Source organism: Trichomonas vaginalis, chromosome IV (genome assembly GCF_026262505.1).
Source record: "Trichomonas vaginalis G3 chromosome IV, whole genome shotgun sequence".
Lineage (NCBI taxonomy): Eukaryota > Parabasalia > Trichomonadida > Trichomonadidae > Trichomonas > Trichomonas vaginalis.
The window spans coordinates 36787290-36803256 of NC_067206.1; the positions used below are offsets into that span (position 1 = coordinate 36787290).

Genomic DNA, 15967 nt, shown 5'->3' on the forward strand with positions numbered 1-15967 from the left:
TCTTCCAAGACACCTATCCTCGGGAATCTAACAACCCTACCGACTTTTGACATGGTTGAAAATTCCAAAAAAAAATTCAAAATTTAAAAAAAAAAATTAAAAAATATAAATTTCATGTTAAAAAATGATTTTTGAAATTTTTTTGGAAAAATAGAATGTCATATTTTTATGTTTTATTGCTATTTTTTACGAAATCAATAAAATATTTGTTAATTTGGCTGAGATTATAAATAAAATCTTTCTAAATCTTGCAATTGATTGCTAAAATCTGTTTTATGTATTAATTGGCATTGAGATTCGTTATAAAAGAATGCGAATTATTTTGTATGAGTAAACGTATTTTGTAAAATTTCAAATTCTCTTCTCTCATTACTTACCTTAGATCTCTCGGCTTTTAGCTCTCAGATTTCGCTCATAGAACTCAGGTTTTAGTTATGTACTCATAGATGTATCATTACTGCCCGCAGATCTCTCATTACTACCTTACTAACCAGATCTTAACTCTCATTACTACCTTACTAACCAGATCTTAACTCTCATTACTACCTTACTAACCAGATCTTAACTCTCATTACTACCTTACTAACCAGATCTTAACTCTCATTACTACCTTACTAACCAGATCTTAACTCTCATTACTACCTTACTAACCAGATCTTAACTCTCATTACTACCTTACTAACCAGATCTTAACTCTCATTACTACCTTACTAACCAGATCTTAACTCTCATTACTACCTTACTCATCAGATATCTAATTATTTACATATGATTTCTCACATCTCACTCAAGTCTCATTACTTACCCTATCTTTTTAACCTTTTCTGATAATTACTGAAATAACTAAATCCTTTTTTTAGTTTAATTCTGATATTAAATTTTTAAAATCTCTTTAATTTTTTGAACTACGCCTTTAATTTGTAATTGCCGATTTCACAGATTTGAACCATTTAATAAAATAACATTATTCAACTTATTCATATCAAACATGGTAGTTTGATTTTCAGATCTACATTTTAAAAACCTCTTTATTATCTTGAGTTATACTTTTATTATATAATACCTGAGTTCATAACTGAAAACTCTTAATTAGAGTACAATATTCAACTTAATCATAACAAGATTTGTTGAATTTCAAATTTGATTTATATCTTCCATCACTTAAAACTCTCACAGCTTACAATATAAGCTAAAAAGTATATTTTCATAGTAATAAAATTAATTATTAAATTTTTACTTTTTCCTTTCCAAAACTAGAAAAAAAGGAAGGGAAAAGGGAAAAAGAAGAAAGAAAAGAGAAAAAGAAAAAAGAAGAGAAAAGAAGAAAAAATAATAATGAGCATATTATATAATTGTGGTCATAGGCCGAGTGGCGTGGAAAGGGTGGAGCCCTTCGGGCTCCACCCTTTCCACGCCACGAGGCCCGATTTTTGGCCACTTTTTTGATTTTGGCCGCGTGCCAGCTCCTGGCAGGCGGCCCGCAAAATTGTGCCAGTTTGTACAACCCTACACCGGAGGCGCGGGCGGCGCCGCTGGCGCCAAAAAAGTAGCGCCCATCGTGCCATGTATAGAAATGATATACTAGTAATCACTCATTATTGTTTCTTAATTAATTGAATTGCTTTTTATATGGCATTCGAAAAAAAATGCTAAAAGTAATCAAGCATGTTTTATTGACAATTATTCTAGTGAGTAATCGTCAATGCCCATATAATTTTTCACAATTACAAGGTTTAATAAAACACTTAACTTTAGACGATTATAACGTATTTTAACTACAAAATAATGGCGGGAATCGTATGTTCATCACAAATATTGAGAAATGAATAATGCTTAAGATTAAACGAATTTGTTCAGTATTCAAAATCAAAAGCAAATGAATTTGTTCAGTATTCAAAATCAAATTCCCATAAATTTTTGTTTTGATTTTGCTTGTCAAACAAAAATTATTTAATTGAGTATTATGATTTAACACTTTTACTCTTATTATAAATAAACAATAGAAGAAATTAGCAAATATAAAAAACGAAAATGGAAACAAAATAGGTTATTATCCGTGCAGAAGTTCTTCATAACATAGAAATCAAGCCATGCAATATATTGTCCATGTCCATAATGTCCATTTGCTAAATCAGTTTCTCTTAAGCGAAAATATCTAAAATAACCTTTTGTATTGAAAAAATACTCAGTTTCTAGATTGATATTAGTAATTCTCGTCGAGTTCGTTTCCTGGAATAATGTATAAAAGGTTTTATTATCATTCGAAAATTCTAGCGCATAACTTGGTTGGTAAATATCCCATGGATATCCAGTATTGTATTCTTTTTTATCTTTTATTCCTCGAATTTTCATTCCAGTTAACAAGTATTCTGTCTTTAAATCTATTAGCATGTAATTATCTACTTGAGTATAGAGGAACCATATATTACTATTGTTGTACTCACACAAGTACTGACAACTTTTAATATTATTATCAACCAGAATTTGATTCTGATAAATGGAAATATAACCCCGATCAACAAGGCCTTTCCCATGGTTGGCAAGTAATGATTTAAATAGTAAAACATTATGGTACAAATATTGAATACATGATTTGAAGAATTTATGAAAAGTGACATTCATTTAAGTTTCATAAAGATTTTTAGATATGATAAACATTTATGTGTGATTTGCAGTGTGAAATCTATTATATCTGAAGCAGTAGATTGAAATTGAAATGAGAATTTTGAAATTTACGTTGATTAGATTTCCGGATTGAAAATCTATATTCTATTCTTCGTGGTGAATATATTTTTAAATAAAACATTTAATTGTGAGCCCATAAAATGAACGAGTGAAAAAAAAAATTCTAAAAAATGGATGAATTGGCTCCAGAAAACCGGAAAATCAAATACATTGCTGATATAATTATACCAGATAAGCTAAAAAAGTATGTAGAGCTAGAAAATATGGTTTTTAGTATAACCAAATCATCTGAAAGAGTAGTTCTAGATTTTATCAATAAAAATTTCACAGAAGAAGAGATGTCATTCATACCAAACTTAATATTATACGTATCGAAATTCCGATGTCATCAAATTGATCCATTAACTCTGCTATATATGTCATTTACTGTACAACATGGATTTTCATTGCCACTTGATAGCATTCAGAACTACAATTTAGCTTTTGCAGACTGTCTAATGCACCGAGGCGCATTTTCTGAGACCGAAAGAAGCAAAAATCGACAAACAGAATTGATTAACCAACAAGAAACCGACCATATTACATTCGAACAGACATTACAAGGTTATAAAGATCCAACATGCATCGAATATTTGATCAAAATCGACAATTTAGAGGGTGTTAAAGAAAAAAGCGTAGATTACATAGGAGACGATACAAAGAAAGTGAAAATCAGCAAAGATGATTACCCAAGACCAGATAAACAGATGACTCCTATCAATCTGGCTGCTTTTTACGGATCTTATAATTCATTTCATTTTTTCCTTCTCAATTCCGGCAAAATCACTCAAGATACAGTCCGGGCTGCAATACAAGGCGGTAACATGGATATCGTTAAGTATGTCTACCCAGAAATCAGACATTCATACCCAGAAGTTAACGATAAAAGTCGAGCTTTTAATTGGGCCATTCATTGGCATCATAACAATATTGCTGATTATCTTTTGAGCGAAGGAGCGACATGCAAGCTTTCCAAGAATAATTTCTACCATTGGTACAACATAAACGCAGCTTTGTTTATGATACAAAATGGAAAAGTTCCAATTGACAATAGAGAACTTTTAGAAGCATTAAAAGCTCTTCAACAACGCAATAACATTGCTTCATTCCGTGCTTATCTTCTTTACGCTTGTCCTATTGATTTCCTTCAACGCGTTGGCGATGAGATTTTGTTTGCTGTCTGTAAATCAGGAAGTATGACGGCTGCAAGATTATTGTTAGAACTCGGAGTTAATCCGAATTCAGAGGATGGCGCGAAAGAACAAGCATTAAATATTGCATGCGAACAAGGTCATGAAGCACTTGTTAAACTGTTGCTTGAGAATGGAGCGAAAGTTGATTGTTTTGATGAGAAAAACTGTTATCCTTTACATAAAGCAATCGGCGCAAAAAGAGAAAAAATTGTCAATTTGTTGTTTTCTCGCAATCCTGATTTAAACATAAAAACAAAGCAAAACGAGTCCCTTTTGATTGTCAGTTGTCGTATGATGATGTTTGGCATTGCAAAGACACTCATAAAGAAAGGTGCAGACATCAATTTCCCTGATTGGAATGGAATGACAGCTTTTCATTATGTTTGCGAATTCAGTGATAGAGATACTGTTGAATTTTTCATCTGGAATGGTGCTGACATCAATAAAGAAACTGATGCTGGAATGACGCCATTCCATTTCGTTTGCAAAGGTGGTAAAATGGAAACTATTTCGTTACTTATTGCAAATGGTTGCACACTAAATCCAAAGACAACATTGAACAGAGAAACAACTCCGTTACATTTCGCGTGTATGAGTGGAAATCTGATAATTGTTAAGTTTTTGGTCGAAAAAGGTTATAATATCAACATGAAATCGTGCATTGCTGATGGAGGAATGACTCCACTTCACTATGCATGCCAAGGGGGACATTTCGAGATCGCAAAATTCCTGATTTTGAAGGGAGCTGACACAGAAATTTCATCTGATTTGGCTTCTGATTCAAAGACTGCGTCAATGTTCGCATCGGATTACTTAGATCGAGCATTGAACTCAGGAGATATCCAAAGGATTAATATTGGAACTGAATTTAAGAAATTATTCCAAAGTTTATCTGTTAGTTAAAAAAATAATGTTTATAATAAAATATTCTATTAACTATTTAACCTACAGCTTACCTCATAGAAAATCATATCTTAAATCGTTAATATTGAAATTCAAATTAACATTTTATTGATAATAATGTCCTAAGATGAATACCGTGAAATTTTTAAATGAATTAAAAACGAAGTTCAATGGAATTATTAGAAACTGTCATTATATGAAAAATATTTATTTGAAATTTGGTTAAAGAAGGGTTTAAAGTAATTCCAAATTAACTTAAAGTGATCAAAAAATGATTTAATAAATGAGAAAATTAGATTAATTGAAATTATTGACCAAATTTATGGCATTGATATGAAATTCTCCATCATTATGATTAAACATCTCATCAGTATCGAAAATTAGGAGAAAAACTAGCTTTATTCAAAGAAATTTTGAAAGATAGAGACATTATTAAAATAAAAAAAAATTAGAAGAATTTAAGAGGTTGAAACTTATATATATCTAAAGAACATAATTTTTATTGTTGTAAACCAAACAAAGATTAAGATTAATATTTCGGATATCTCGGGCAAGAAATTCCATATTGTGTGATATCGTTAATTATATCAGTCTTATGTGATAAACCAAATATTATATTGTTGTTATGAGTAATTTCATCTAATCCGCAAGGTAACAAGACAAGTTGGTCAGTTGCAGCAATTATTGTTCCGTCAATATCTTCAAAAGTGCAATGGCGTAAATCTATGTTTTCTTTATCAGCAAAGTTATGATAAATAGAAACATAATGAGTTTTATGTGTAATAAATTCTGATTCAGAGAGGATAATTCGTAACTTGAGATCTGTAATGGCTTGCTTTTCAAGAAGAGATGATATCTGAGCATATCTCAAGCATTCTGTAAAGTTAGTGATATTATCTGGGAAAAATTGTCTAGAAGCTACAATTTTGACTTCAGCTGATTGATCTAGAGCATTTCGAACGGTTTTATGTATAGATGTTATGTTCAGGGCAAGCTCTGTATCTGGATCTAAAGTAAAATCGGAATTTTCATATGAGAAAAAGTATTTCCGCGGGAGGACAAAATACATTTCATCGCCCATATTCCAAAAATAGTCGAAAACGACCTGAGCTGATGAAATTAAATTTTTATCATTTGTATCTGCGTAAAATCCAATTATTTTCTTATCAAATCCTATACGAGGTATAAATGATGATGGGAAGAAAAGAAGTTCCGAATGAAATATCGCAAAATTCACGTAAAATTTCTTGAAATAAGTTGTATTTTTGAAATATCTAATTTCTGCTCCTTCTGGTAGTGTTAATTTCGGAAGTGTTGAATTTGGTTCCATTGTATACATTCTTACTTTAACTCCGCGAACTGTTGCATTTTTAATTGCTGGAATAAAAGATTCAGGAACGGGGACTTCGTAATTAAATATCATATCAATGGATTTATTTTCTGAATTTAACAATTCAAGGAACTTTTCATAGTTCTTCGATGATTGGTTAAACAATTCAACATTTATATCTGATTTTGTTGATGGTTGATCAGGTTTTTTATCTGATGTATACGACATTGGTGTAACAACACAAATGCACGCTATTGAAAGTATAAGAAATGTCCAGTCGAGGATAGAATTAAAATTAATTGATCTTCGATTCATTGTGGGAAAAAGTGACAAAATAAGCGATAATCGGAAGATGTTAGGAATTTAGTAAAGGAACAAAATTTTCTTTCATTGCAAAATTGAAATTTCTCAATAATCAAGTAATGTATTCAATTGAACATTTTTTCTGAAGAAGTCGATTCTGACCAAATCCAACAAAAATGACTTGTAGCATTTCAACAGAAGGAAATCAGGATGCACCCAATGATCAGTTAAATCAAAACTCCGATGGTGCAGGATTTTATTCACTACCTCGTTTTATTCGAAATTCATTATCCGATTTCTTAAATTCCACGAATCCAGTCATGCATGGATATAGATTTTTATCAGAGTTAGGAGACGGCGCTATGTCAAGAGTCTTTCAAGTTGTTTATGAAGGAAATGATGAAGTGTTTGCAGCCAAAGTTTACGACAATTCGCAGATTAGTCGTCCAACACTATCTGGAGAAGACCCACCATATGTTTGTATACAGAGAGAACTTGATATCATGGCAAAACTCTCTCATCGCTATGTTATCTCATTAATTGATGCATTCAATGATAATGATACAAATTGTTTGTTCATTATAATGCCATATGCACCAATGGGTAATGTTAAATCCCTTACAAACAAAAAATTATTATCTGAAAACGCTTTAAATGCATGCTATCATCAAATTGCCATAGCTTTGGCATATATGCATGCAAATAATGTTGTCCATCGTGATATCAAGCCAGAAAATATGTTAGCTTTTTCTGAAGATTATTTTGTAATCACAGACTTATCAGTTTCTCAAGAACTTACATCAGACGATCAGATGCTAGTTGATACAAAAGGTTCCCCTGCATTCTTAAGCCCAGAAGAGTGCCATGGAGGAAAATTCAGTCCAAAACCAACAGATGTTTGGGCATATGGAGTTTCACTTTACTTATCGTATTTTAATGACTTCCCTTTCTCCATTGGTGAATGCGAAGGCTTGGAATTTGCAAATACGTTGATGGCCGTATATTTACGGTTAAGAACAAAGGAACTTGAGATCCCAGCAAATGCAGATCCATTATTGAAAGATTTACTTCAACATATCCTTGTAAAAGATCCAAAACAAAGATATACTTTTGATCAAATAGTTGCTCATGAATTCTTTGATAGATCTCGTCACATTGATGAGGAAAACGCCAAAGATCTTGATTATGAAGAAGAAGAAATGAATTAATTTAAAATGTTTGTTTATTATTATTTTTTAATAGTTTTTCTTAGACATATAGATTTCTGATGACTATTAAACATGTTTTATTTAGTAAATTAAGAAATTTTTGTTTATTATCAATAAAAATATTATACAAATATATTTTTAAGCCTAATGCTTCAAACAATAAGCGTTTTGTAAGGTAAACGGTATCGAATAGTAAAGATAAATGAATAAATTTGTTGTAATTCGAATTAATCATCTTTGTTTACGGAATATGGAAGAGATTCCTCGGCTTTCTTGAGCATCCTGCCAATAAACTTTCCTAAGACGTTCTTATTTGTTTGTTTTTGTTCTGTTGTTTGTTGTTGTTGCTGTTTTTCTTCTGGCTTTTCAACTTGATCCTCGTCAAGAGCGCATAGTGATGACAATATTAAAATTGGAAGGATCCAAACGAAAATGATAAAGTAATTTACAATCAACCAAAATGATTCATCTCCGTGAAGGAAATGTAAAACAAGTAAGAAATGATCAAATATTGTGCATATGAAAGCAATTACAAGTGGTGGAAATTCGAGTGTAATAAAAGGAAATCCGCTTTTCTGAATGTAGAGCCATAAAAGATTTGATCCTGTTGTTAAAATGCATACATACCATGGGAATCCTGAAAATGGAAGCATTGTTGTTAAGGCTAATATAAAATACGTTAAATATAAAATCAATGATTGTACTTTCTTCATTTTTTCTTCTGCAAAGGATGAGAAATAGAATATGAAGATGAAAAATACGAAAATGAGCAATACGAATGAAACAATAAACTCAAGCAAAGTTATCAAGAGTTCAAATAATCCTGAAGCCATTATGACATATGAAATTACAACTCAAGATTTATAATAGTGAAATCCTAAACAGATGAGACTCGCTTGGTAGAAACGTTCATATATAAATTAAATATTAAAATAAAATTTCTAATTACTTAAATACAATGAATACAATTCAATATATGAATTTGCATAGTGATTTAAGATGATTACAACAATAATTGTCCAGATTTTGAAGAAGATGCTATCCGGGTTTGAATCTTCTACATATAGACAGTAGTTCATATCATAAATCGGATTCCCATGCTTTAAATTTATTATTCAATAATGAACAGTTCCATAAAATAGAATGAATAATCAAAAGAGATAAAAAATTTAGAAATTGAAGCCCTTACCTTAAGATCAAATGAATATTTAGTGATGGTGGTCTAAATGAATACTCAAATTGACTTCTATAAGTTTTAGTGTCCAAGAATTTTTTTGATTAGATTTTGACACTTTTTCGAGATGGATCTAAAGAATTTTATAATAAAGAACAATATTTTATGCTTTGGAACTCTCGAAACTATGAATTTACTCGTTTATGCTAAGAAAGATGGAGTGTTCCAATCAAATTTAAATGAAAACGAAAATAATAAAATAAATTTTGCGAAAAAAATATCTTCAAAGGCTCCAACTTCACTTGCATTAGTAGACACAATCGACGACATTAAAGTTTTCATCGGAAAGGACAAAGAATTAAACATAATTTCATTATATAGAAATATAAAAGAGCAATCAATCAAAATGTCATCAAAAATCTTATCGATTAAGTCTAATGGTTCATGTGCATACGTATTGACTGAAGATAAAGAACTTTCAAAATTTGATTCTTCTTTGAAAAAAGATTCTATTTCAAAAAGTGCAACATCATTTGAAATCATTGATAATACAACATTGGCTATCGGAACAAATAATAGAATCACTATAAAAGATCAAAATATTCACATAAGAGATTTTACTCCAAATATTATGGTAAAAATCTCTGACCGTGAGCTTCTTACCATTGGAATTAAAGATTCCACAACAAATTATGCATTTGTTGACCTCCTAGAGAACGAAATTTCAAATCTTTCGATGATTAAACCAACAACTGATAATAAGTATGTTATCAGGATCGACGGTATACTTAAATGCGAGTATTTAATACAACAAAGTTATTTAGTTCCTAAAAATAATAATTCTTCAATTCCAACAGCACAAAAGTTTAATTTCAGCCTTACAAATGGCTTCACTGAGTCTGGCAAAGAGAAAATAGCTTTACCAACAAAGCCAAAGACGAAAACAGATCTCTATCAGAATTTTCTTAATTTAAGAAGTCTTCCTATGCCAAATCCAACATCCTATACCATGTTTAGGGAGAAAACTATGACATATATTGCCAGTTTGTCATATATTACAGAATTCGAGAAAATTCAGGAAGAAATTCAAAAAGATTTAAACGAAACTGTTGTAAAGAAGTCAGATATCGATTCCCTTATAGAGAAAGATATTGATACCATCGTTAGCAAAGTCAAACAGGCCAAACCAAAAGAAATTGTTCCTGAAACTAAACCAAAGGAAGAAATTGAGAAGCCAAAGCGTCTATCGTTTGATTTTAGTAAGCATAAGAAGAGGCCACAAAAAGCTATGACCACCACGGAGCCACAAATAGAACAACGACCAGCATGGCATGCAACTTTCGAATAATATAAACTAGAGTATTTATTATATTAATTTTTATAAGTTATTTTTGGATTCTTTCGTTTTTTTATTAAAATTAACAAAATTATTTTTTAATAATCTCAATATTCCGAACAAAATTAACATATGTTTTGAATGAAATATTTCCCTAATCAATAATAACAATGCGCTCAATGAAATACTCTATTATATTCTGAATACATTGAAAGATCATCTATGAAATTCAGCTTTGAACAAGAATAAAGCATTCATTTTGAGTGTTTAGATGTTGTTATACTAAACTGAGAATTTTTTACTATAGAGGATGTTATGAAAACACTTTGTTTTAAGGATGTACTTACCACTTTCTGACACTCTCTCAAAAAGAGAAATACGGGCGTGAAGAGGCATATAAAATAAAACCTTAAACAAGAAATTTGAGAGAATGTCAGAAAGTGGTAAGCGCACCCTTAACATGAATTTTATTTAAAAAAAGTGGATATCGAATTTTATTCGGTTTTACCTGGTGGTTGAGGATCGTTTTCATATTTTCAATGTAGAAAAACCTAATCATCAAGAGTCATACATAGATAGTAATTTAATCTTTGTAATAAAGTGTATGTTTTTTATGAATCTATCAGAATTTCCGGTATCTGAATTTTGAAAAAATTTGCCAAAAAAATTGATTTTCTGAAAAAATCTAATTGTCTGATTTTTCATCAGATGAATTTCTTAGAAATAAATCATATTGGACATTCTTACAGTCATCAACAAATCCTGTCCAGGCTGAATCTGTTATATATCATCTCAATGGCGTTATATTTTCAAACATTAAAAACAATGGTGTTATTCGCCTTATTTCCGAAAATTCTATTCTAGTCATTGAACATAATACATTCTCTTCTATAACATCAAATCAATTTGGTGGCTGTGTTCTCTTTAATCCTGGCCACTCAATATATCAAAAAGATATCTGCGCTCGGAATGTCTCCTCAAGTAAAAAAGCTAACTACGGCTTTATAAACATATCGGGAACATCAGAAAACATAAATTCCGTTTCTATGTTATCTTTAAGTGATAGTTCAGCGCCTACTATTTATGATATGCTGTGGAACAGTGGTGGAAAAACTTCAATTGCATACTTTAACTCAACAAACAATCACGTTTATTATTCGACAGCTTTTTATCTTGGAAAAATAGTTGGCCGAGCAACAATATCGTTTTTAAATATATTATCAACAACAGCAGATTATAATGCAGTACTTTGCGCAGACTATGCCTGCACAATAAAAAATGCAAATTTTTACAAAAATCGTATTGATACTTCTGAACAATATTTGCTAGTGATCCTAATTCACACATCATCTCTTGATCATTGCGTTTTTTATCAAAATAGTGCAAAATATTTTGTTAAGGACCAAATTTTGGTTTCAAACTGTTCGTTCTCTCAAAATTCGTTTATTTCCGCATATTCATCTGGTCCATATAATGGATCAAATAATTTCATTGTGAATACTCAATGTCACATGTGGAATCACAATGATTGTCTCATGCTATTTTCATGTTATTCACAATATTTCAGGATAAGCTTATTTGCACCATCTTTTCCTATCATCTTTTTTGATAGATAAGAGGAGAAAGCTCTCAACCGTTCAGAAATTTCTGAGATTAAGAAGAAGATTATTGCTATTTACCGACAAAGTTGAAGGAATAAAATGATAATCTGGCAAAAAATAATCAAATTATTGGATCTTACTGCAGGAAGCCATTGATTACTTGAAGAATTAAATAACTTGAAACCAATGAACAAAGACTCCCATTGTTACTTTCTATTTGGAGAAAAATGATTCAACCAAATATATTGTACTCACAAGAATCATTTTTGCTTATTTTCCTAAAAATAAGTCAATTTTTTGGCATCGCATGATTTATAAGTTCATTGAGAGAATATCTTACTTTTAATATTATATAGGAATACTAATGTAATGTGTATAATGACATGTTTAACATTGAGTTGATGCTCCCCAAAGCACTTTTATTTTAGATGAGAGATTATAAACTTGAAATCATATTCTTCGCGTGTAAACCTTGATTAAACAATGACAAAATGATATTTGGCCATTTTGAGGTAAAATCGTTAGTATTGTGAGGAATTTGTGGATTTTTGCATTGAGTATAATAAACAAATTAAAAAAAATATCGTCTCGATAAGTAACTTATTCTTATTCTTTGATTAAGGATGCCGTTTGTTTCGTTCTATCTTTGACATGATATTTGCAACTTGAGAGTAAAATGAAATTCTTACCATCTCTCTAATTTTATCGGCGTGATGCACCAGTAATATTAAATGAAAAAACGCTTGAGTGTCGAAATTCCAGAAATAATTAGAGGAAAGATTGTCTCACTCAGCGAATTTTCATTTATTCAGCAAATTTGTCATGGGTCATTTGATTTATGGTTAGCTAAAAGCAACTCAAAGGAAGATTCATATTTTTATGCCAAACAAGTTACTAGACAAACGAGTAAAAAAGATACAGCAGAGTTATTTGAACAATTGTCAAGAATTGCAGAGTTAAAACATCCATTTATTTTATCATTTATTGGTGTAACGCAATCACCTCCATTTACTGGATTCACAGAAGCAGTTGGACGCAATCTCCAAGAGATGCTTGAAGATCCAGCATGCGATTCAATACTAACAGGAACAAAAACAACAATTATTGCAATGTGTATTGCTGATGCAATGGAGTTTATTCATAAAAAAGGTTATTCAATGCCGCACTTAAACACTGGCAGCATTTTTATTACAGAAGATCTTACTCCACGCTTAAGTTTAATCGAAGATGGTTGTATGGAGTTACCGAATTGGACTCCGCCAGAAATATACAAAGGAAAGCCAAGAGATGAAAAATCAGATGTATTCCTCTTCGGCTTTCTTCTTTTCGAATTGTTAACAGGATATATTCCATTTCAAGAATTATCAGCAGAAGAAACTCAGAGGGTCATTTGCGTATCAAAGAAGCGTCCACAAATACCATCTACGGCTCCAGAACCACTCAAACTCTTAATAAAACACTGTTGGTCACCAAAAAAAATTAATCGACCAACTTTCGCAGAAATTTACCAACTTTTCGAACTCGGAACTGTTGCATTTCCGAATTCAGACATAGAAGCAATCAGAAGTTTCATAAAAGTTACAAAACACTTACATAGAAAACATAATCATGCATCTTTACACGCTTTCGACCTCTACAACTCAGTAACAAGTACTAGAAGAAACACCCATCAATCTAAAGTGTCAACAGTTACTTCAACAATGAATGATAATTATTCATCAATTTCCAAGAACGACAATCCTGTTTTGCCTCCACCACCTCAACCTGCTGAGCCTAGTTTTCAACCCAAGAGTCGATTTTCTTCATCAACATCAGTACAAAGTACTAAAAATGACGATCAAAATTCCGAAAAAAGTGACATAAGTGATGTTGTGAATGAAGAGCCGGCCAAATCGACCAGAAAGAGCAAGAGATCGAATCATTCACCAAAACCAGAACCAGAAATCCAAGAAACAGTGAAATCCACAAAAAGTTTAAAAAATCAAGGCCGAAAAAAAGAAAAACCACCGGAAAGTGACGAAGAATACGAAGAAGAATCGATGAGTGATGAAGAATCATACGAAATCGAGGAAGAAGAACAAATTTCCGAAGAAGATTTTTATGATGAAACTAAATCTCAAAATTCAGAGTCAGAATCAGAACAAGAAGAGGAAGAATACGAAGAAACAGTGGATGAACATGAATACAGTGAAGAAGAATCCGAAAGAAACATAAAAGAAGACAAAATTTCTTTGACTGTTAATTCTTTTGGCGATTATTTATCAGCAGAGTTCAATGAAGCCCTTGTTCATGTTGAAGAAATAGTTCATGCAGGAAATGTACTTGAATTCATGAAGAAAATGCCGCCTTTGATGAAGAAAATGGTTCCAATCGATATCAAAAATTCTGTTTTCGCTGCTTTGAGAAAAGTAATGAAAACAAAGGAAGCATTCGATGCTTTCAAGGAAGCAAATGTTCTTCCAAGTCTTCCAACATCACAAAGAGAAATGACTGATGTTGTTATCGATTTTTTGGTTTTTGTTTTTTCGTATTCAGTTGAATTTGTCACTTTTGAGTTTTTAAGACAAATTCCTCCACTTTTGAGGTCGAATCCGAAGAAATCTCTTGAGTTTGAAAGTATTCTTACCAAGGATTTATCAAAACTCCCTGAATCGGATACAATTCTCGACCAAATTGTGAAAAATTATGAATATTTTGAAGAAAACGAATGTTTTCCTGATTATATTTGTTTGTTGTTTGTTCTTTGTCAAGATGATGATTTCTTTGACAAGCATGGCGACTTCTGTATCGAATATTTCCAGAAAACAATCAAAGAATGCAAGAATGTCGATGCTGTCAAGAAATGTTATGAAACATTAATTAGTTTTTCACCAGATGATCCAAATATTGACTTGGAAATAGTAGCAGAACAATTGAACCATCCTATTCTTGATAAGTTCGCATTAGGTGCTTTGATAAGGATACCAAATGTTACGTTATCAAGACAAATAGTTAAATCATTGTTGGATATTTCAACAAAATATGAAGAAGCGTCACTTTTTTTGATGAAAAAATGTGACAAAGATGTTGTATGTGCAAAACATTGTTTCTTCGATCATTCATGGCTATTAAATGATATGCCAACATTCCAACATACATTAAGACTATTTATTGTTTTGTTCAAACACAAAGATTTGAAGAATTTAATTGTAACTTTTTCGGAAGTTCCTCTTTTCTTCACGAATGTTTTAAATTATAGAGATGAAGAAAACTCGGATGAAACTATACCAAAAAGCATTGGACAATTGTTCAATCAATTACCTTTTTCAAGATCTTGTCTCGAATCATTTGAAAGTGCTGGATTTTTCACAGCTTTGTTCGAAAGATTGGAAGAAACAATGGATGAAAGCGCCCAAGTCATATATTTGAGAGTTATGGGAAGAATTGCAGAATTTGGATTTCTTCAAATATTTAATCAGCATATATCAATCTACAAAGAATTAATGAAAGGTACGACACCAGTTGCAAAGGCTTGTTTTTCAACAATGAACACTTTAACAATGCATACTCAGTGTTTGAAGGCTTTTAAGATGGAAAATATCGATTTAGAAGCTGAAAAATACTTGAAAGGAAAGATCGACCAAAGACCTTTGATGACTTTCATAACAAGGATTTCAAATGCTAGTATTGCATGAATATCTATTATTTTATTTGTTTGTTTCTATTTATTTTCATATAAAGATAAATTTTTATAAGTAATAATCTTATATTAAATTACTATAATTAGATACTATACATTCACTTTATTTTTCAGAAATGCTAAACTTAAAGGATATGTATTTTAATGATCATTAGAATGATCGAAAATTCGTCAATGGAATTTTGGATTCACATTGGATTCAAATAAATTATCATATACTTTTCAGAGGATCAAGTAAAAGCAAAGCTCTCTGAAAGTTTAAATCGTGTATAAGTCACTATAAACTGTCTAGAATGTGCTGCCTCAAAGATCAAATGTAAATGGATCGTCTTGAAGAGACACACATGCTCAAAAGAAATGATTATCATATAAATTTGTTGTTCCAGTTTGTTTCGTTTCTACAGCCATCACGATTACAACACAATCATGTGATTCTGTTAAAATTTTTTGTTCTGATAAAAGCAAATAGAACAGATAAAATTACAATAACAATATGGAGATATCCAATATTAGTTT

General features: G+C 31.0%; 6 protein-coding genes across 6 annotated transcripts, besides 3 other annotated features; 4 read left to right on the top strand and 2 right to left on the bottom strand.

Moving 5' to 3' along the window:
* Positions 1–2714: 2714 nt before the first annotated feature.
* On the top strand, positions 2715–4945 carry TVAGG3_0234280 (spectrin binding; the record flags this gene model as incomplete). The annotated part of the gene is made up of 1 exon (XM_001318843.1): positions 2856–4820. The coding sequence occupies one exon, from the start codon at positions 2856–2858 to the stop codon at positions 4818–4820; it is 1965 nt and encodes a 654-aa protein (XP_001318878.1).
* A 340-nt stretch (positions 4946–5285) lies between these two features.
* On the bottom strand, positions 5286–6465 carry TVAGG3_0234290 (phospholipase D/nuclease family; the record flags this gene model as incomplete). Its single annotated transcript, XM_001318842.2, has 1 exon — positions 5350–6465. One exon carries the CDS (start codon positions 6463–6465, stop codon positions 5350–5352), a length of 1116 nt encoding a protein of 371 aa, XP_001318877.1.
* Positions 6466–6558: 93 nt separating this feature from the next.
* Positions 6559–7661, top strand: TVAGG3_0234300 (peptidyl-threonine phosphorylation; the record flags this gene model as incomplete). The annotated part of the gene is made up of 1 exon (XM_001318841.1): positions 6630–7661. The coding sequence occupies one exon, from the start codon at positions 6630–6632 to the stop codon at positions 7659–7661; it is 1032 nt and encodes a 343-aa protein (XP_001318876.1).
* Positions 7662–7741: 80 nt separating this feature from the next.
* Positions 7742–8701, bottom strand: TVAGG3_0234310 (TEX261 protein family; the record flags this gene model as incomplete). Its single annotated transcript, XM_001318840.1, has 1 exon — positions 7889–8314. One exon carries the CDS (start codon positions 8312–8314, stop codon positions 7889–7891), a length of 426 nt encoding a protein of 141 aa, XP_001318875.1.
* A 261-nt stretch (positions 8702–8962) lies between these two features.
* Positions 8963–10205, top strand: TVAGG3_0234320 (uncharacterized protein; the record flags this gene model as incomplete). The annotated part of the gene is made up of 1 exon (XM_001318839.1): positions 8963–10183. One exon carries the CDS (start codon positions 8963–8965, stop codon positions 10181–10183), a length of 1221 nt encoding a protein of 406 aa, XP_001318874.1.
* Positions 10206–10502: 297 nt separating this feature from the next.
* Positions 10503–10535: a terminal%2Cinverted (terminal inverted repeat of tvBac_53III transposon ID:TVAGG3_0234330).
* Positions 10503–10625: a mobile genetic element.
* Positions 10595–10625: a terminal%2Cinverted (terminal inverted repeat of tvBac_53III transposon ID:TVAGG3_0234330).
* Positions 10626–12503: 1878 nt separating this feature from the next.
* Positions 12504–15468, top strand: TVAGG3_0234340 (protein kinase protein; the record flags this gene model as incomplete). Its single annotated transcript, XM_001318838.1, has 1 exon — positions 12504–15446. The coding sequence occupies one exon, from the start codon at positions 12504–12506 to the stop codon at positions 15444–15446; it is 2943 nt and encodes a 980-aa protein (XP_001318873.1).
* Between the last annotated feature and the right edge of the window lie 499 nt (positions 15469–15967).